This window comes from Notechis scutatus, chromosome 1 (genome assembly GCF_049901735.1).
Source record: "Notechis scutatus isolate UNSWTSFEM ecotype Mainland chromosome 1, rNotScu1.2, whole genome shotgun sequence".
In the NCBI taxonomy this organism is placed as follows: Eukaryota; Metazoa; Chordata; class Lepidosauria; order Squamata; family Elapidae; genus Notechis; species Notechis scutatus.
The window spans coordinates 242,168,226-242,189,131 of NC_142009.1; the positions used below are offsets into that span (position 1 = coordinate 242,168,226).

Consider the following 20,906-nt stretch of genomic DNA (forward strand, 5'->3'; position numbering starts at 1 on the left):
GACGCGGTTCAAGGCGAGGGGCGTGGTTTGGAGGAGGAGGAGGCTCTTGGGCGGGAGGAAAGAGAGAGAGAGAAAAAAGAGAGGAGAGAGAGAGCTCGTGCTGTCACGCGCCGGGGTTTCTCTCGAGAGGCGGGGCTGTGGAGCGGCCAGTTGCTGCGGCTGCCTCTGTGCGAGCTTCAGCGGTTGTCCCGTAAGGCTCCGTGTTGCGGAATGCCTGGTCTTTTTCTATAGCGAAGAGCGTTTTAAAAGGAAACGACGCCTTGGTCTTAAGTTGTGACGAATCCTTTTTTGAAAACCGGACTGTCCCTTTCAAAAGCTCTTCGGCTCGGACTCGGTGCAAATCTGTAGACTGTCACAGACAGGTATTAGGGGTGGGGTAAGGGTTGAGATGCGTGTAGCTGAAGCCGTTTCTCGCTCACTTGCTGTTTTCTTTTGTATTAATCTTTTCGGGGGAGGAAAGACCGATTGGGACCTCCTAAGCCCCGCTTTTAAGGATACCGTAGCAATCAGAGTTGGAAGGGACCTTGTAGGTCATCTAGTCCAACCCCCCGCCCAAGCGGGAGACCCCTACACCATTTCTGACAAATGGCAGTCCAATTAATGGCTTTTAATTTTCCCCCATTCTACGTCTTTCGTTTTGCTCTCTTGATTTTGCACGAAAGGAGGTGTTGGGAAACAACAGAGCCGCGTCTTCGATTCACAAGGGATTGTCAGGTCTACGTCTCTCTCTGCACGAATATATCGGAGAGTTATCTCGGGCTGCCCAGGCTAAGAAAGCGCCCACCACCACCAATCTCCTCCCAGGAAGGGAAGAGTTACTTAAATTACAGGGGCGTCGTTATATATTCTTAAAGCCACTATTTACTCAGCTGTGCTTTTAGATAATTTTCGGTTAAAAAAAAAAAAATGACAGTGCGGGTTTCTGATATTCTTGTGTGAATTGTGTTTGATTCGTCTAATGATAAAACTTCGCAAGGTTAAATGATCATCTGTTCCGGAACCACACAGGTGGAGAAAGAAAGACTGGGGAAGTGGAGTGAGGTGTAACTTTGTTTCACACAATGGAATGGAAGAAAAAAAAATGAATGCATAGAAAAAGCATTCTCAAGGTATATTAGCCATGATGAAGACAGATTGCAGATTAAGATGAGAGTTTTAATCACATGTTGAAACCATGGCTGGTAATATTTATCTCAACCCTGACTCTGGTCGTTTCTCTGAAAATGCTGGAGTGATTTAACTTGTACTTTCAGTTCCTGAATACAGAATGATAGAGCAATAGCAAAGCCACTCCTCTGTAGTTCCTAAGTCATTCTGCACCTCCTAAATTTTCTCCCTGCTCCTCCATTCAAACAAGTGCCAAGAGAAGAGTTAATTGTGTCCCCTGATTAGGTTGCCCTATGACTGAAGGGCTTTATATAAAAACTAAACAGTTGGGAAAGATTCAAACACTATGAAAAAATGTTGGTACATTGGAAACAGACTGAGCAGGAGAGACTGTTGGGTGCCTCAAGTGCAAGTCTCTTGTATGCATTTTTTCTAAACCAAACGTAGGGATTTATATGAATACCAGATGTCCTTGACTTACTATCACAATTGAGCCCAACATTTCTGTTGCTAAGCAAAGCAGTTAAGTGACTTTTTATGATCCTTTTTGTCATAGTGAATAATTACAGTTAAGTGAATCTTGCTGTAGTTAAGCGAATGTGGCTTCCCCCATTGATTTTGGCTTGTCAGAAGCCAGCTGGGAAGGTTACAAATAGTGATCATTATGACTTCAGGACAGTGCCACTATTATAAATACTGTATGTCAGCTACCAAGCACCCAGATGACTGTGATCAGATGACTCTGGAGATGCTGCGGTGGTTCTAAGTGTGAAAACTAGTCATAAGTCACTTTTTTCAGTGCCATTGTAACTTTAAACAGTCACAAAATGAACATCTGTAAGTTGACTACCTGTAGTCTCTCTCTCCATATAATTTGCTAACAAGTAAAAATGATATACTTGACTCAGAGAATAAAATACAACTCCCCAATGGAACAAGGAAAATAGGCTTTCAAGAGGCAACTGGTCTTGCCATAATCTGACAAGTTTATATCCTCTTCCTGAAGAAGTTGGTTAGTTCTGGATTAGGACAATGTACAAGTTTAACAGCTTGTTTTAAAAATAGGTTTTATCTTAACTCACTACATTACAGTAAATTATTGTGGTTTATGGAGCAAAATATAGGTTAGCACAGATGAACTAGGTTAAAATAGCTGCTATCTGGATGTTGGGCATTTTATACCTTGAGTATCAACATTGTAAGTTTAGGAAGCCAAATTAACAATATGAAATCATACTTCATGTTTCCCTTACAGAAGGAATAGAAGAATGAAGCAATAACATTTGTAAGAGGCAATTGTCATGGCAGCGATACCTGAATCTTACAGCCATGTGTTGGCAGAGTTTGAATGTCTTAGTCCCCTGCTTTCTGCTCTCAGGCTGGATTCCAGTCGTCTGAAGGTGTGTTTGAGTCACAACTATTTTTCTGCTTTTTCTCCCTTTTTGATTGTATCTTGACAACCCATATATTAATAGTATATAATACATTATAAAGCAACATTTATAGTTGCTTGTCACTTGTAGGTAATCATGGTAGTTGGTGTGCAACTGAAACAGTTTTGGACAAATAAAAGTAAAAAGCAAATTATAAAAATAAAAGATAACACCGGAATTAAAGAATTTAATTGCAGACTGCCTGAGGAACTGAAAGGGTAATATTTTGCTGAGATATAACATCTGTAGTTTAGCCAGATTAAATTTTGTTTCCTGTTCCATTTTTCAGCTATGTACTTGAGTAATAGCCAGCCAAAATATTTTGAATGCTAGTTTCACTTTTTATTAGGAATACCAAAACATCAAAATGCCTGTTCATGTTAGCTCTTCACTTTTCAGCTAGAGCTATCAGCAAAGAATTATTTGGCAATTCTTGTAAATCTGCTGTAATTTTGTAAGTTAAATTCTGGCTACATTATAAATAATTCTCCACAGTTTTTCCCCAGTGCATCTTGGATTCAGAAATTTGATAAACATCAAAATTGGTTACAGATAGTCCTCAACTTATGACCAAAATAGACTGTTGAGTCCCCAATGTGTAAGCCTTTTGTATGTAGCTATTCTAAACTAGTCCTTGATTTACGACCACAATTGAGTCCAAAATTACCATTCCATTGCTAAGCAGGGCAGTTTTTAAATAAATTTTACCCCATTTTATGACTGCTTTTGCCACAGTTGTTAAATGAATCACTGCAATTGTTAAGCGAATCATGCACTCGTTAAGTGAATCTGACTTCTCTCATTGATTGCTTGTTATAAGCTGGTTGGGAAGGTTACAAATGGTGACCACACGACCCTGGGACAGTGCAACTGTCATAAATACATGCCAGTTGCCAAGCACCCAAATTTTGATCTTGAGATAATGGGGATGCTGCAACAGTCATATGTAAAAATGACCCTGTCACCTTTTTCAGTTCCATTGTGACTTTAAACGATTACTAAACAAATGGTGTAAGCCAAGAACTACCTGTACTTAGGACAATTTCAGTCAATTGTCTCTGAGCCTTGTTTGTTTTAACAGTGCATGTTCAACAAACCTGTTTAATGTTTGGAAGATACAGTAGCTTATTTCATGTAAGATCTTTTGTCTGTAGTAGATTTACAACCACAAACACTGTCTTTATTAATCTAAAAATGAAAGCAGAAGTATCTGAAATTCTGCAGGCAGTGAAGAGGCATGCGCAATACAAGTTCTTTACTAAGGGTTATTCTTTAACATTAAAACATAGTAAGTTGGTGTTTGTGAACCGGACTAGTATACCCTCTTTTTGATCAAGGGCAGCATATAGTCATTGTGGTATGTATCAGGATACACCTGGTGAGATGCAAAAGGAAGGAAATGTCTCAAAGTAATGTGGCTCTCTGCCCAGAGGGAAATAATTTCGTCTTCAAACTCTCCATTTTTCATGTTGGTTACCTCCGTACCCTAGCTCTTCTACTTTACCCAGTCTATTACAGTGTTTTTAAATGTTAACTGATAAAAAAAAATGTCAGATCCGTGAAGGGGAATTGGAGCTACATAAAAAGCCTCAAGAAGCCACTAGTTTATGGGCAATGTGTTTTGTGCTAAACAGCTGCTGAGAAGACTTGTGGGTTCTAGAATTCAAAATTAACATGGTAGAACTAGCAAACATCAAATCTTTCCTGCCTGTTTCTTGGAAGTGAAAATATGATTAATTACCATATATGAATCAGACACAAAGTGAGGCCTTTTAATAACAACTTTCCTTTTTCCCCCCCTTAAGTGTACATGTATAGGAATTTCTCGAAAATGGTTAGCACTGGGGAGTTCAGGTGGAGGCCTGAATCTCATCCAGAAAGATTGTTGGAAACAGAGGCTTTTCCTTACTCATAAGGTAAGACTGAATTAAACTTGCAGCAACCTTAGTGTAAGAATGTATTGTAATGGGCAGGAACTGGAAAGGATGATGCAGAAAAATAACAATGAAAGAAAACAAAATTAATTTTAAAGGTCAAATCCAGTAGTTGTTGCTTAATGACTTGTTGCTTAACAACTGTTCCTATTATGATGAAACACCCCCTCCCCCAAATTTATTTTATTTATTTGATTTGTCAATCACTTACAAGGTACAGGTATAAGAATAAACATAGTTTTGAATACATGAGATGGATACTTACAAGAAAAATAAAAAGAAACAATAGAACAGGGACGGTGGGCACGATTGGTGCGCTTACGCACGCCTATGATTATTACCTGTGATTACCTATGATTGGTCAGGAATGAAGAAGTGCGCAGACGGTTCAACGTCGTGCCCATCCCCACGGGTCATGAGGCAGTCCCGGCTACGATGGTTCGGCCATGTGAGTCGTGCCAAGGAAGAATCCATCATCAAATCTGTGATGAAGGTGATTGTCGGAGGAGCGAGACCGCGTGGTAGACCTAAGCAACGCTGGATGGACACGATCAAGGCTGATCTAGAGATCGCGAAGGCAGACCCGACATACGTGGCAGACAGAGAGGCGTGGAAGCAGTACTCAAGGACATTAGCGGACCTCGCCAGAGCGCGAGACAAACGCTGAAGAAAAAGAAGAAGAAGAAGACCTATGATTGGACTTGAAGTTATAACTGCTGCACCCCTCTCCCCCAATCACATTTCATGTGCTTGGTAACCAGCTCCCATTTACCATACTGCATATTTGGTTGCAGTTTATCATGGTCGTGTGACCACTATTTATGTTGTTTTTGCTAGTTTTCAGCAAAAAAAAAAAAAAGTCCATTTGGGGGAATGGATTTGCTACCAGTATTACTTCTTCATTGATACTCTATTTGTATAGCTCATGTCTGAGTTTTTTGAGGATTAAGAGGTTGAAAAAATCCATTTAAACTTTTAGACCTTAGAGTACAAATAAGTAATACCAGCTATTACGATTGGAGTAGATAATTTAAGAAATGTATGTGATGTGGTGGGGGTGTCAGACATTGTAGAAACAGTATGCTACCTGGGATAAGTCTGATTTTATCTCTTTGTAGGAAGGTGCCATTTCCTGTGTTGCCTTTTGTTTACATGATGAGGATTATGTTGCTGTGGCTACCAGGTAATGAAATATTAATTGAATGAGTTATGTACTGTTCATCATGACATTTTGGCAAGGGAAGATTTATTTCAGTGATGCAGGCAAGATGTTCATATATGTGTTAAGAAAAATGAAAGTGAAATGAATGTTAAAATTAGAGGTGTCCACTCTTTTTTCCAGGCTGCTCATCCATTTAACTAATAGCCTTTTCACTTAATAGTATATTTAGAACTTCAGATGCTCCACTGTCCTACCACTCATTTGTGTGCATGGGATGAAGAATAAATATGTACACCATCAGCTTGTCTTGATATTCAAAAACATTGAATGCTGTGATCAGGTCTGACTTGTGAAATATCACAGGTGGAATATTATGACAAATAAGGGGAAAGAGATGAAATACTTAAATTCAAGTGTCAAACCATGATTTGTCAGCACAAGGTTAATATTATTTGTCCTTCAAAGTATTCTATCTGTAAATAACATTTTGTTTGTTTAGTGGGATCCATTGGAGGAGAATTGCTAAGAGAAGAGGCATACAGCCTTTTTTTTTGCAAGGGCTAACTTTCAGCTGGCAGTGGAAGGGTTTGAAATGACTTCATTTTACAATTAACATTTGACCTCAATTGTGTCTTTTAATATTTATTGAATATAATGAATGTAATATAATGAATAAATGGTAGCTTAAAAATAATAAACTTTATTTTTACAGTCAAGGCCTTGTTGTTGTATGGGAATTAAATCAAGAGCGTCGTGGGAAGCCAGAGAGGATTTATATCTCTTCTGAGCACAAAGGCAGAAAAGTAACAGCTCTTTGTTGGGATACTAATGCACTCCGTGTTTTTGTTGGTGATCATGTGGGGAAAGTGTCTGTGATCAAGATTAATTCCTCCAAACAAGGAAAGGTATATTTTCTTACTGAATTTGGAACATAAGAGCTAAGCATTAGTAAGTCTTAACAAACATTAGCAAATCTTAACAATCAGGATTTCTGATCTCCAAGATACCAATGTCTTTAAAGAAAGCACATTGCAAGGTTAATAGGTTAATTTTTTTGACGGATCTCCCCTTTATTCTCAGTTTCAAACCCAGGTCTGATGATAACTGCCAGGGTGAAATAGATTGCTTCCATGATGAGCAAAGGAGGTCATTTGTGAATTGGGATATAATGGGAAACTCTGGTTTATGGTAGACTTTTTGGTTCAAATTCATTGGAGCTAAATTTGACAGTTTGGATTAAAAACACACACATAAAAATACATTTTGGGTTATTGTGGCATTCTTGTGGAGGATCTGTTTGTATTCTGAATTGTTTAAGAAGATAATGTCAAATGATGACATCAATCAATCAAGTGCAAAGAAGCACTGCATACTCTTGCACTGCATACTCTTTTTCCCCAGTTCATATTCATTAGATATTAATGACATGCAGTTCCAGATATTTGAAGTGTAACATGAAATGTATCTAAAAAGATTAATTATATGTAAGTTTTCTTTTGCTTTTGTTTTCTTGAACAATTTAAGTAATTTAATTTTGAAACTCCTGTTCTCTATGAATGGATTTCTCAGGCATGAAAAATATGAGTGCATTTTCATTTTTTTCCTACAGGCTGCTACTGCATTTGTGATGTTTCCCATTCATATTATAACCACGGTTGATTCTCGTGTGGTTCAGCTTGATTATCTGGATGGCAGATTGCTTATCTCTTCTCTTACACGCTCTTACTTATGTGACACAGAGAGGTAATTAAAATATTATTGATTACTGTCTGAAAATTTGATGCCATACAGGTAATCTGCAAGGCAGCTTTGAAAATAATATCTTGAACTTAGAAATAAGGGCATATATTTTTGTCACACATCTGAACGTAACATGAAATTACATGCGTTAGATCAAAGATCTCAAACTCAAATTGTCATGAGTTCTAGACGAGGACTAGTTAATTAGCATGAAAGCTACAACATGAAAGTCTTGCATACATTGAGGTAATAGTTATAACTGTATTGAAAATAAGGAATATCATAACGATATAAAACATAAATATTTTAAATTGCAGAATAGAGCTGAAACATATTGTTTACTGTGATTACTTAGTTGGCAGCAATCTAGTTAATTAAAAATGAACTAGAACACATATATAAATCTTCTTTTACTTTTCTTCTTGTTGAGCAGAGATCTTTCTTTATTCCCTCTCTCTTTGTTAGGGAGAATCCTCCCTCCCTCCACTGAGAGTTTTTGCTTGCTTGTTTTCCTGCTTCCTGCTCACATTCTCAGTTTGGGTGGCTAGATTCACAATTGGTTTATAATTTCCTAGAGAATTTAAAAACAATAGTGCAAAAATAAAATGGTTTCAAAATTAGATAGATAAATATAATTTCAATTAGTGGGCTACCCCTTTTGTTTCTAGCCATCTCTGGTGAGGATAATTGTTTTAATATAAGAACCTTTCCTTCATTAGATTAGTTAGCAGCTTTCAATTAATACTTGCAAAACTCTACAAAGAGGGAGCTGCAAGTAGTCCTTGACTTACAACTGTACATTTAGTGACCATTTGAAGTTACAGAGGCATTGAGAAAAGTGACTTATGACCATTTTTCACACTGCGCAACTGTTGCAGCACCTCCAAAATTTGGACGTTTAGTGACTGGCATTTATTTATGACAGTTACAGTGTCCTGGGGCCACTGATCACCTTTTGCGATCTTCTGACAAGCAAAGCAGTGATTCACTTAACAACTGTGGCAAGAGACATCATAAAAATGGGGCAAAACCACTTTCTTGTTTAGAAAAAGAAATTTAGGGCTCGATTGTGGTTGTAAATTGAGAATTAGCTTTTTTACTTTAAAAGCATAGTTGAAATTGAAAATTTGCTCTTTATAATATTCCCAAAATACTATCTATTTTAGATAGTAAATTTTATAGCCTTCTGATTTGTTTATGTTCAGTTGTAATCTTCAGAGTGTCAAAGCTTGTACATTTTATAACCCTGAAGTATGCTGATTCAATATGTTACTAACTTTATTTCCAAGGGTTTCAGATAATTTACGAGGCTTTTTATTTCTTTTACTCTGGCCTCACTCTGTGCAATCCAAGATAAAATTTCATAAACAATTTGCTTTACAGATTGTGCTCCAAAAGAGAGTAAATATAATAAAATTTGCGTAAGCTCTGGCTGCCTCATCCTTGACATTCCCCAGAAGTCAAGCCAAGATAGCACAGGCAAGTTCTGATATTGTTCCTGCAAGCCAAGATAGCACAGGCAAGTTCTGATATTGTTCCTGCAAGTTCTTCAATTTTCAGGAGTGCCTTTTGGTACTATAGCAAAATGAAGGTTAGGGAAGGAGACAGCCCTATTAACCTAAAGGACTTTCATTTTCTGCTGTTGGGTATAATTCCTTGAATTTTATAAGATAAAAAATAATCTACTATATATACATCTTAAAAATATGTGAATGCCTTCAAATCTTTGGGGATTTTTAATAGTGTTCAGTAAATTTTCTTCTACATTCTCTTGTTTTTGGTTAAATAGGGAAAAATTTTGGAAGATTGGAAATAAGGAAAGAGATGGTGAATATGGAGCTTGTTTTTTTCCTGTTGGAAAGAGTGGGGCAAATCAACAATCATTGATATATTGTGCACGACCTGGTTCACGGATATGGGAAGTGAACTTTGAAGGGGAAGTGCTGAGTACACATCAGTTCAAACAGTTGTTGTCATCACCACCTCTTCCTGTTATTACTATCAGGTATTGATTCTAATGCAACCATGGGATGTGAAGGCTTGAAATCTAGGGGGTGTGCCAGGTTTGTTTAATACTTGGAGAGGATTTCGTCAGCGTTCCAACATGTAAGTTAAAGTGAAGCTGAAACAAAAATCTAAAGTGATCAGTACAAATTCTGTCTGACTTTGATATAGTCATTCCAGTGACATATATACAAGATCATGAAGATTGTGTAGAGGTGCCTTTAAAGTGATGCCACTTTGAATTACTTCTGAAATTTATCTGCTGATTCACATAGGAAGAGATCCACAACAAGTACCTTTTCAGACCAATACATTTCATTAAAAGGCAGAAGCTTTGGTGAGTATGGCTCACATCAACCATCTGGTGAAGTGAGGTGTAGCTTACAGAAGCTTACACCTTTTAATAAAATGTGTTTGAAAAAACTGCTGTACTCCTCTTCCTTCCTTGTGGTATCTGTCCAGAGAATCATTTAAGAAAAGTGGTATGAATAGGCAGGCAAAGATACCCTGTCTGAGCTAATTTTAGTGATATATCTTTTTATACACAAATTATTATATAGAAAATCCTGACAATATCCAATTGTAGAAACATTGCCAGAAATAGATTTATGTTGGGTTGACATAGTGCCAAACTTTCAGATATTTGTCTGAAACTGTCTACAAAGTATTACTTGTAATATTTTTACGGGTAACATTTGTACATAATATTCTTTCTATTGTTATAGACAAATACTTTAAAATAGGAAAAGTATGTTTAGGTGTTTGGGCACATTCTAAAAAATAAGGTAAAGTTTGGAGTAACGTAAATGAATAGGTTCAAGAAAAGAATTTAAAATAAAGTTATTCAAAACTATAAGCAGTACCGAATCTTCAGCTTGTTGTGATTTAACAAATTAATTCTGAAGCATGAAATAAAACTGATGCAATTAGTAGAACTAAACCCTAATATACATAAATGTGTTTTTTTTAAAGGGAGGATCCAGAGTATAATGTTTCTGCATGCTCTCCTCAGTCTTTGGCATTCCCCAAGCTGCTTTATTTAAGGTAAATGTAAAGCAACATTTTTATTTTTATAAATTGAGATTTCTTAAATTTTTATTTGATTTATCTCTTTTGCATATGTAAGAATTGTATTTATATGTCATTCATCTCCAAATAAATTTTGTATTATCCCCAAAACAATACTGTGATGTTAAAAGGTAGTGACATTTCACATATTGGTTTAATCCAGGGGTGTCAAACTCACATCACGGCAGCATTATGTGATGTATTGGGACTTCTCCCCGCTTTGCTAAACCGGGTGTGGGTGTGGGCAGCAGATGATGCATCCGGCCCATGGGCTGGGAGTTTGATAGCCCTGGTTTAATCTATGGTTTTCCTCCAGTGTTTATCAAATAAAGGAAAATTGGCTGGGTTTGCAAACATGCAAGCTGTTAAATCATGGCTTATTTATTGGCTCTTGTAATCCTGTATTTACAAAACATAATAAATAAATCCTTGTACACAGCCAAAAGCCAAATAAAATAATCTTATGGACTTGCAAGATGTATGAACAGAGATGGTAATTGTTTAAAAGTCATACTGTTTTCTTATCAGAATCAGGATTTAATGGACTAATGTACTGTTCTATTTAAGTGTCACATAATAAAGATTTAGAACTGAGCTGTCATAGGAGCAATTTCTATGAATTTTTATGACGCACAGAAACTTCTGCTCCTTTAAATGCAGTAAAACATTCCTTGCCCTAACAAGTATGATGAGTGCAGTGTTGTTTCTCTGCTGCAATCTTAAACAAGCGGCTTATCACATTATATTTTCATCATCTATGCTTCTTTATGTGGAAACAAGTTTTTATTTATTTTATTTTCTAATTGAGAGAGCCTCATGAGAATGTGACTCTGGGCTGCCTACAACAATTATTTGAGTTCAGTGGGGGGATTTGCAGATTAGAGGGCAGGTGAGAACAAATTTTAGGCTTTTGGATAAGCCAACCTTACTGTTTGAGAAAAAAAGAGTCTCTTTCCCTCTATCTGTTTCTAAGGAAGGGAATGCTTCCCATCATGCAGTGGCAATGTTCCTATTTTGAATAGTCAAAAATTATGAATAGTATCGGTGAACAACAAACACAAAACATTTTGGCCGCGTACATTTTCTTTACAAGCATTCTGTTTCCTTACAGTGAGCACTGTATAATGACGTGGACAGAAAGAGGCATTTATATTTTCATTCCTCAGAATGTCCAAGTTCTCCTCTGGAGTGAAGTGAAAGGTAAATGCAGAGAAAAATGCTTTTATGCACACTTGAAACAATGTCAGTGAAGTTTCACTGTGCCCAAATATCCCCCTACAAAAGTTTTAAGAATTTATCGCATGACAAATCACAATTTAATACAACTCTGTTTGCTGTTGTGACGGGGAAAAGCAACTTTGTGGCCTTTATAGCATTTCTCTCAGTCATGTGTTTGCCATTAAGTCAGTCAGTATGCATTGTCCTGTACCTGACCCATTTTTTTTGTCCCTCCTCCAGATTGCCTAAACATTACAGATAGTTCTTGACTTACGACCACAATCGAGCCCCAAATTTCTGTAGTTAAGTGAGACATTTGTTAAGTGAGTTTTGACCCACTTTACAACCTTTCCTGCCTCAGTTGTTAAGTGAATCACTGCAGTCAATAAATTAGTAACATGATTGTTAAGTCAATCTGGCTTCCCCATTGATTTTGCTTGTCAGAAGATTCCAAAAGGGGATCACATGACCTTGGGACACGGTCATAAGTATGAACAACGGCTGTAAGTATCAGCAACCGATCATAAGTATGAAGAGGCTGCCAAGTATCAGAATTTTGATCATGGGACTGCTACAAAGGTTTTAAATGTGAAAAGAGTTGTAAGTCACTGCTTTCAGTGCCATTGCAACTTTGAATGGTCACTAAATGAACTGTTGTAAGTCGAGAACTATCTGTATGTCTTCCTGAACTGCTTTTCTCTTGTGCACTGGAGTCTCTAAAATTTGCTAATTACAGAACACCTTAATTGATTAGAACACTGACTGGCTCCCAGCTGTTTTCTGAAACTGAGACCCTGATCAGTTTCACACCTTTTTCTTTGCCTCCTAAACATTGAGCTACTAGGCAAACAGCCTTAGTAGCACATTCTTTTCTATTTGTGATTTCTCTCTGCTTACTCTCTTTAATCCCTTCCTCTCCAATGAACGTAAATACAAACATCATTTTTTTTCTTGCTAATTATCCCAGGCCAGGAATGAGCATTCCGTAGGGTGAGGTTTGTCCTTTTACCTGGTTTCCTCATGACTCAAATTCTAGGAATCTTCTCCACTGTTTGGGCCCACCCTCCTGCTGTTTGGGTTTGTATCCTTCTGATGCTGTCAAGCAAAGGAAAGCTGAAGTAAAATCATAAGATGGTTACAGTCACATGACTTTTCACTTAGAGGCTCCTTCGCTAAACGGCTGACTTGCCGATCTTAGTTGTTATCGCTAAAGAAGGAGTACTATACCTATATTGTGTCTTGTAAACCTGTATCCTAACAAATGTATGCAGACATATATGGCAGGACTCTGTGATTTGCAGTTCTTATTTGAACAGAGTAATAGTGATTGACTTATTGCTGGTGATCTTCCCTTTCCTTTTGCTTTCTCTTTTATTTATATTTCCTTAAATTATAATTAATTATTGAATTATATAAAGGAAGTCTTCCCTTTAAGAAAAGAAAAAATAATCCAAATTCTGTATTGAATAACTGGAATAATTTAGATATCTCCATAGAAAATTGTCTCTTTCTGACGCAGGACAGATATGCTATCATCTTATCCTTCACATGCCTGTTAACAGAACATTTTAAAGAGAAGAGTAAATTTATTCTTAATTATGATGTATGTGCAGTATTTGAAGCTTTGAACTAAAGTTTTGAACTAAAGTTTTGTCTAAAGTTGTAATATTTTCTTTCTAGACATCTATGATATTGCAATATATAAAAATGAACTCTTCTGCTTACATACCAATGGAAAAGTCTCTCATCTCTCCCTTCTGACAATTGAAAAATGTGTGGAACGATTGCTTAGAAGAAGCTTTTGGACTCTTTCAGCCAAAATGTGCTGTCTTTTCCAGAATTCTATTCTTTTGTGTCGGGTAATAAATGTTTTTATTTAATATTGTTTTTATTCACTGTTTAATATATTCATTTTATTTAAAACAATTCTAATATCTTTTTTTACAATACAAATCTCTTGCTATGCTTTTTAAATTAACTCATCTTAAGGTTTACAACTGGCATGGTGGCTCAGCGATTAAAGACACTGAACTTGTCAGCTGGAAAGCTGCCAGCCCAATTTTGAGACCTGAGTGCTGAGTAATGGTGAGAACTCCCATTACTCACTTCCATTCTTGCCCACCTAGCAGTTTCAAAGCATGCAAATGCAACTAGATAAATAGGTACCACTTTGGTGGAAAGATAACAGCATACCCCCCGACTAAGAAATGCAGGTGAACACCACCCTCTAGAGCCATACATGACAGGCTTGTTTCCCCTGTGTCTCCTTCAGACTCTCTAGGGCAGGAATTTCAAACTGGCGGCCTGCAGGACAGATACGTCATGATCAGGCCACACCCATCCTGGCTCCGCAAAGGCAAAAAACATCATGAAACGTCACGATACGTGATGCAATCGAGTTTGAAACCCATGCTCTAGGGATTGCAAGATCCTTTTGAAATGGGATGGGTATTTCCCAAGCATATAGTGGGTTATTTTTTGTAATACTTAGAATTTTCATCTTCATAAATTAAGATGATTTAAAGTGGCTTGTGTTTGTTCAGTTCATTACTTGATCTTTCTCATTTCAATTTTTAGTAATGCAATTTTATTGTTTCTTTAATATCTTCAGTATCAGATACATATCATTTTAATCCATTTGTTTCCTGTATGTTAACTTCCAGTAAATCTATATTTTATGCTGGACAAGAACTCACTTGTCTCTCTTGTGAGGAGATTGTGAGTCCTAGTGCTACCTTAAGCAATAAACCACATTGGCTCTTGGAATTAAATTGGAATTATTAAACTATAATGTAATAATAAATATACCAGTATTAAATAATTAAGTCATAAGTAATAATTTATTAATAATGATTATATAAAGAATAATCTATAAATTGGAATAATTTATAATTAATGAATGTGTAATATGTTTCCCCAAGCAAATTTAAAACTCTGCTATAATTTTATAAAGCCTTGATGATTTTTTCCTCAGACGTTCATTTTGTGCATTGTTAGGCAAGAAAGCTTCTTCCTGTAGATAAGCTGGAACATTTGAAGTCACAGTTGGATCTGTCAACAGAAACTGATCTCATTACTCAGCTTGAAGAACTGATCTCAAAACTTGAGCCTTTAGATTCTGCATGCAGCAGCAGAAGAAGCAGTATTTCTTCACACGTAAATATCTTCCTATACATTTTTTCATTATATGTGTTACATTGTATGTGTTAGGAAGTTGTCATACAGTATGTATTGCAATTTTTTAAAAATTGAAACTACCATTTGGCTTGTATGTTTTATCCCAAGAGTGTCTTAATTTGACAGAAAATTAGAGCATAGTATGATTTGCAAAAAATCAATATGTATTTTGCCTTTAATAAAAGTTCTCTGGGAAGTCAACAATTTTTCCTTCTGCAAATAACCTTTGCCATAATAACAATAACAATGCACTTACTATATTTACTTGTGATGTAATATATGTGTTTGAGACAGTGCTATAATTTTGGGCTGTAGAAATGAATACTAGCCCCATCTATATATTTCATTTACTTGGAAAGTTAATCATGTAATTTTTCTTGTTAAAATCTATAGGCCTTTAAAGTAAGTTGGCTTTGTTTTATCATAAAATAAATGTTTTGATCTACGTTTAATTCTGTAAGAGGCAATACATAGTTTATATTGTGGTTTTCTTAACAGGAGAGTTTCAACATATTAGATTCTGGAATTTATCGTGTTATTAGTAGAAGAAACAGCCAGTCTGATGAAGATTCTTGTTCCTTACATAGCCAAACATTATCAGAAGATGAAAGGCTGAAAGAATTTCACATACAACAAGAAGAAGAACAGCTTGAACATGGTAATTTAAATGTTTGTTGGGTACTTTTATAAACATGCATTTGGACATGTTTTGATTACTTGGAGAACATGGTTGTTCTAATTCCAATAATTTGGCATTATTTGGGCTGTATATAAATGACATTGAATTGACCTCAAGATAGGATTGCATTGATTTTGAATACTAATTTCATATTAAAACTAAATAAAAATGACAGCATTTTATGCTATTTTCATAAGTGTTCACCCATATGTTTTGTCTCCTTTTCTTACTTAGCTATAAGTAATTCTGAATTTTAATGATCTGTTAGAAGTTAGCTGATTAGCTAATTAAGTGATCAGCTTTGCTCCATTGTACCAAAGTAGAATATGCTTTCTTTCATTTTGGCTTAGTGTGCTATGTGAGTCTAGCCATTGTGGTTTGTAAATCAGGTATATGTGAATCTGGCCATTATGGCTTATGAAAACATCATGGTTTAAAAATTAGACATGATAATCTGATACATGGTACGTTACAATATATCAGAGAATCTACATTTGGAACTGCTTCCCTTTCTTATTAATATTCTATTAATAATTCTACTTATTAATAATCTATTGCTTTCATAAACAGGTCTATTATTTATTTCATGTGGTGTAACAGAATATACTATTATTGCGTCTTAAAAGAGCCTTTATTTTTATATTTGTGCTGCTGCTTCTTGCTGGGAAATCCTTGTGAGGTCCAGCAGCCAGAATGTGTAGCCATGACAAAGTTACGTTGCCCAGGGATGTCCCATGAGGAGACTAGTCTGCATTGCACCCCAGTAGGTCTATGCAAGATTCATAAATTGGCAAAGAACTCATTGATTCTGAAGAACCTTGGAATGTAATGTTTTTTTATGGACCATGCTGAATGAGATTAATATACTGTAGAATTGTATACATTGTAGGAAGAGAATTGTGTTACTTTATCATGGCCAAAAGGAATCTAGTAGCATCTTGTTAGTTTAACAAACTTTATTAAGAGATATAAGCTTTCATGAGCTGCAGCACCCAGATATTATATAGTGAATGTCAGTTCACAAAAGCTGTTTTTTTAAATAACATTTGTTGGTCAGCTATCTTCTGCAGTGTTGTATATATTTGAGTTATTTATCATATGGCAATCTTAAGTTGCTGAATAGAGTAAGACCACATTTAATTTATATGTTGTGTTTTATGAGCACTTCATAGTAATGTTGAGAATATGTGGCTGCTTATATAATAAGTCAAGGAATTCTGTAGCTTTCTCATCCAAGTAATAATTAGATTTGACTCTTGACTAATTTTCAAACCAAGATAAGGCCAGATATGTGCTATTACCTTGTAAGCTATTATCTATTATAATTAATGTGAAAACTCACTGATAACCAAGTTGTGCATGTTTCTATATAAAATTATAGAAATTGAATTTATACAAATTCATTTCCTTATAAAAAGGGTAATGGAAATATTTTCTATTTTTGTTTCAGTTAAACCTATTCCTTCTATAATAAAAAAAAGTATTTTAATAATTGGTGTGCAAATGGCATAAATTATAACACGAAGAAATTACATTCCTGACATTTTTCATTGTGAGACTTTTAAAACTGAATGAATTCTAGCAGAAAATCCTATTGATTTTTTCCTATTGTGGTTTGTCATATTCTAATCATACCTTCCTGGGTGAAAGAAGTTTCTCAGATCTCTATATTCTTTGGAGATTCAAAATGAATGACCTGTTTCCATAGTAATTTTAAAAGGTGACAGTTGTGGCTGGGGAATTTTTTAAAAAATCTATTTCAATCTGAAAAAAACTAATGGGGAATGTCACGTAGCCCTTCCTAAACATTATAGGCAAATCACTTGACAAAATTCCTAAATGTTGTTGTTTTATGTTATGACTTTACATTTTAATTTTATTCATTAGACAGCATATCTCATGCTTCTCTGGTGGTGGACAATGTTCGGAATGAGACATTTCTTCCATTCAGTATTCCATTGTCATTCCGTTCCCCATCTCCTCTCGTCTCCCTTCAAGCTGTTAAGGACAGGTAAAATTGTGTGTAAATTAAATTTATCCATTACATCATTTGTTTTTGTTTAATTTAAACATACCATATTAATCCATACCTTTTTTTTTCCAACCTAGCTTTCAACTTTCCCAAAGCTAGTTAACAGAGACTTAAATATTTCTTTTAAAAATGTCACAGTAGTGGAATGAGCAGTGGACTTCTCCAGGATGTATTTTGCTTATGAGTTTCAAGATATCACTAAGTAGTTTAAAAGAGCCGTGATGGCGTGGTGGTTAGAATGCAGCATTGCAGGCTACTTCTGCTGATCATGGCTGCCAGCAGTTTGGCAGTTCGGGCCTCACTGGCTCAAGGTTGACTCAGCCTTCCATTCTTCCGAGTTTGGTAAAATGAGGACCCAGATTGTTGGAGGCAATAGGCTGACTCTGTAAACTGCTTAGAATAGGCTATAAAGCACTGTGAAATGGTATGTAAGTCTATGTGCTATTGCTATTGCTATCTTGTACCTTTGGGAAATATAGGGTTTAGAATCAATAATTGGCCACTTCCTTCATGAGAAGGTGCCTGTACTTTGCATCAGTTTTTCTTTCTTCTGGCTTGGTTGTGACAAATTTCAATGGCTCAACCCTGTCTTGAAACTCCATACAATTTAGCTGGTTTTCTTTGGGGCAACTTGTTTAGTTGGCGACAAGGGGATTTCCCCACTCACACTATGTGCTTGCCTAAGTATAGACTTTCCACAATCACCAACATTGTGATTGCATGCTTCCTACGCATGCATATGCACTCCCTACCCTTCCACGCCACTCCCTTACCTGCACTGTGCCTCACAGCTGATTTTCGGCTGATTTGAGACCTTTTTCGGCCTCCCAGAGGCTTGAGGAAGGCATCTGCAGGCTTTTCAGGATGAAAACTAGCCCCATTTTGTGACTTCCGGTATTTTCGGAAATACAGGAAGTGACAAACAGGGCTAGTTTTTGACTTGCAAGGCCTGCAGAAACCTTCCTCAAGCCTCTGGGAGGCCGAAAAAGGCCTCAAACCTGCTGAAAATCAGTTGTGAGGCATGTGCATGCGCAGTGAGGTAAGTTTGCCTGCAACTCGTGTGCCGGGACAAATGGCTCTGCGTGCCATCTGTGGCACGCGTGCCATAGGTTTGCCATCACAGGATTAGACTGACTCAGGAAGATCTGCCACTCTTGATGGAGGAGGAAGAGCAGAAGGTACTTTATGCCTACCAAAAGCCCACCTGCCATTTTATGAAATTGTAAAGTAACAAAGAGGACCAAAAGCATTAACTCTGAAAACCTTGAAGTGAGATTTGATCAGTGACAACTCCAGATATGTGAACTGCAGATAACAAGGTTGCAAGTAATATGTGTGCCCCTTTTCTTGGGTATAATATTTTTGGCATGGGAAGTAGTCTGTCTCTGTCTTTACCTAGATGGTTCATTTTATGAACAAAATTATTTAACAAGAACGTTTTCTTGAAAATAGAAGTTGTTTTAGAGGTAAAAAACCCTTATTTATGGAATAATAATTTTCTTTTTTACTGATATGTCTCTTAAGATACGCTTTTGTTTCTACTCTTTATTCTCTACTGCTCATCTTTCCTTTTTTACAGTGATTTTACTAAACATTAAAATTAAAAAGATAAAAACTAATACAAACTAAAAGTGCAGAAAACAAAAAAGAAAAGAAAAATATAGTAAAGGAAAAGAAAAATGTATAAAGAAATGGCTTCCCACTTCATCACAATTATAAACAATTATATAGTAAGTTATTACCTTCTCTTAAAATACAACAAATGATCTTTTCTTCCCATATCTCATGTCTTATCTATAAACAATTGCTTAAAGCCTCATTGTTCAATCCTGATCAGTAAAAGTCCATTCAGGGTTACCAGAGATAGCTTATCTGCTTTATTTGGTTATACTTTATAATCAACTCTATATTCCTTTCTTTTACTATTAACAGTAATCTTTCATCTTTAATCTCTTCAAATAAGGTCCTAGAATTTGAGCGTTCATTTTTTCTTTGTCCCTTCTCATAAAATAATTGAACAAGTCTCTTTTGTAAATCCAGTTCAGGAAACGTATCCAGTTCACCCTTTTGGTCTGTTATTTGAATATCCTTTTTAATTATTGACATCAACCAGTTTCATTTGTATATCTAGTGTAGCATCTTTTTCCATATCATTCTTGTAGCCTGTCATTTTTCAGTCCACCTTCAGATCAATTTCAGTCTTGTCCAGTAAAATTTGTTCCACTCATAACATCTTTTAAACATAGTCTGTCTTTAATGGCAGGCACTCTTAAAATTAAGTTCTGGGTCACAGTTATCCTGTAATGTCCAATGTTAAATTGTCCTATTCTGTATTAGTAAGTCAAATTTAAGTGTTCTCCTTTAATTGTAATTTTTAGTTTCTTCTTGGCCCCATCTAATATTCAGCCTTCAAGATCCCGCTCTATTGTTCTTTTTTTTTTTTTTTAAAGAATTCAGAAGCTTTCCATGGTAAGGATTCTTATAATTAATTTCAAAATCTTATTTCAAATCCACTTGGACCTTTAGCCTTTTTATAACTTTCCAAAATCAATGTTCTAATAACCCTTTTGCTGTTTATTCTGAAAAAAAAAAAGAATGTTTTAAAGTTCTTAAATTGTATTTAAAACTTCTTTCACTACGGATTGAAAGAAACTCATCTGGTGCTGTAAAACGGGCTGATCTAAAACAATTAACAAGCAATTTCCAAAAGTGATTGGAAAAGGAAATATGCAAAACCAATGTCCATAAAGATTGTAAGTGTGGTTTGTGCAAGGTTGGCTATTTCCTCATCTCCCAGAGCTCTAGATCAGCTGGAGACTGCCTCCTTGCAGTTTTCTTGTGAGGACCAACTGTCTGTAGCACTTAGGGGCAATCTCAATTCTCTTCTTGTCTTATTCTCAAGTAAGAATCAATTCTTGGCCAATGATCCAAAAGAATATACCATAATATAAATATCAATGTTAAAGGTAGAGGAAGCAGACCAAAGCAATTAAATGCTTTTTGATTGATATTACATACAAACCACTTGGGAGCATGGAATCTAATCAGAAGAGCAAGTTGTACCATTTCCAGAGAAAAATGTTCCAGGAACAAATTCCATTACAGTATACGCAAAGCCTGACTATAAGAGAGGAAAAGATAGTCTTAATAGGAGAAGATGGCTATAAGAAAAAGCAAACTTAAAGAGGTAAAAAGATTCATCTGTGACCAAATGATGTCAGTGGGAAACCCACAAACAGGTTATCAATATTGTAGTACTTTATTATTTGGTATGAAGCATAGCTCATGACTATTTAACAGAATTATCTTCCATACAGTAAGACTCAAAGCTGGCTGAATTGGTAGCCACTGA

At 35.9% G+C, this 20,906-nt stretch overlaps 1 protein-coding gene across 1 annotated transcript in view; it reads left to right on the forward strand.

Annotated features, from left to right (window-relative positions):
* The first annotated feature begins 54 nt into the window (after nucleotides 1-54).
* Nucleotides 55-20,906, forward strand: part of HPS5 (HPS5 biogenesis of lysosomal organelles complex 2 subunit 2) — a 38,010-nt gene continuing 17,158 nt past the window's right edge. The window contains exons 1-13 of the mRNA XM_087951092.1: nucleotides 55-362; nucleotides 2,363-2,507; nucleotides 4,346-4,456; nucleotides 5,593-5,657; nucleotides 6,349-6,541; nucleotides 7,246-7,379; nucleotides 9,166-9,381; nucleotides 10,353-10,424; nucleotides 11,560-11,648; nucleotides 13,347-13,525; nucleotides 14,664-14,822; nucleotides 15,342-15,501; nucleotides 17,410-17,533. Coding sequence (XP_087807218.1) covers nucleotides 2,409-2,507; nucleotides 4,346-4,456; nucleotides 5,593-5,657; nucleotides 6,349-6,541; nucleotides 7,246-7,379; nucleotides 9,166-9,381; nucleotides 10,353-10,424; nucleotides 11,560-11,648; nucleotides 13,347-13,525; nucleotides 14,664-14,822; nucleotides 15,342-15,501; nucleotides 17,410-17,533 — 1,601 coding nt within the window. The 5' untranslated portion in view covers nucleotides 55-362; nucleotides 2,363-2,408. The remainder of the gene's footprint in view (nucleotides 363-2,362; nucleotides 2,508-4,345; nucleotides 4,457-5,592; nucleotides 5,658-6,348; nucleotides 6,542-7,245; nucleotides 7,380-9,165; nucleotides 9,382-10,352; nucleotides 10,425-11,559; nucleotides 11,649-13,346; nucleotides 13,526-14,663; nucleotides 14,823-15,341; nucleotides 15,502-17,409; nucleotides 17,534-20,906) is intronic.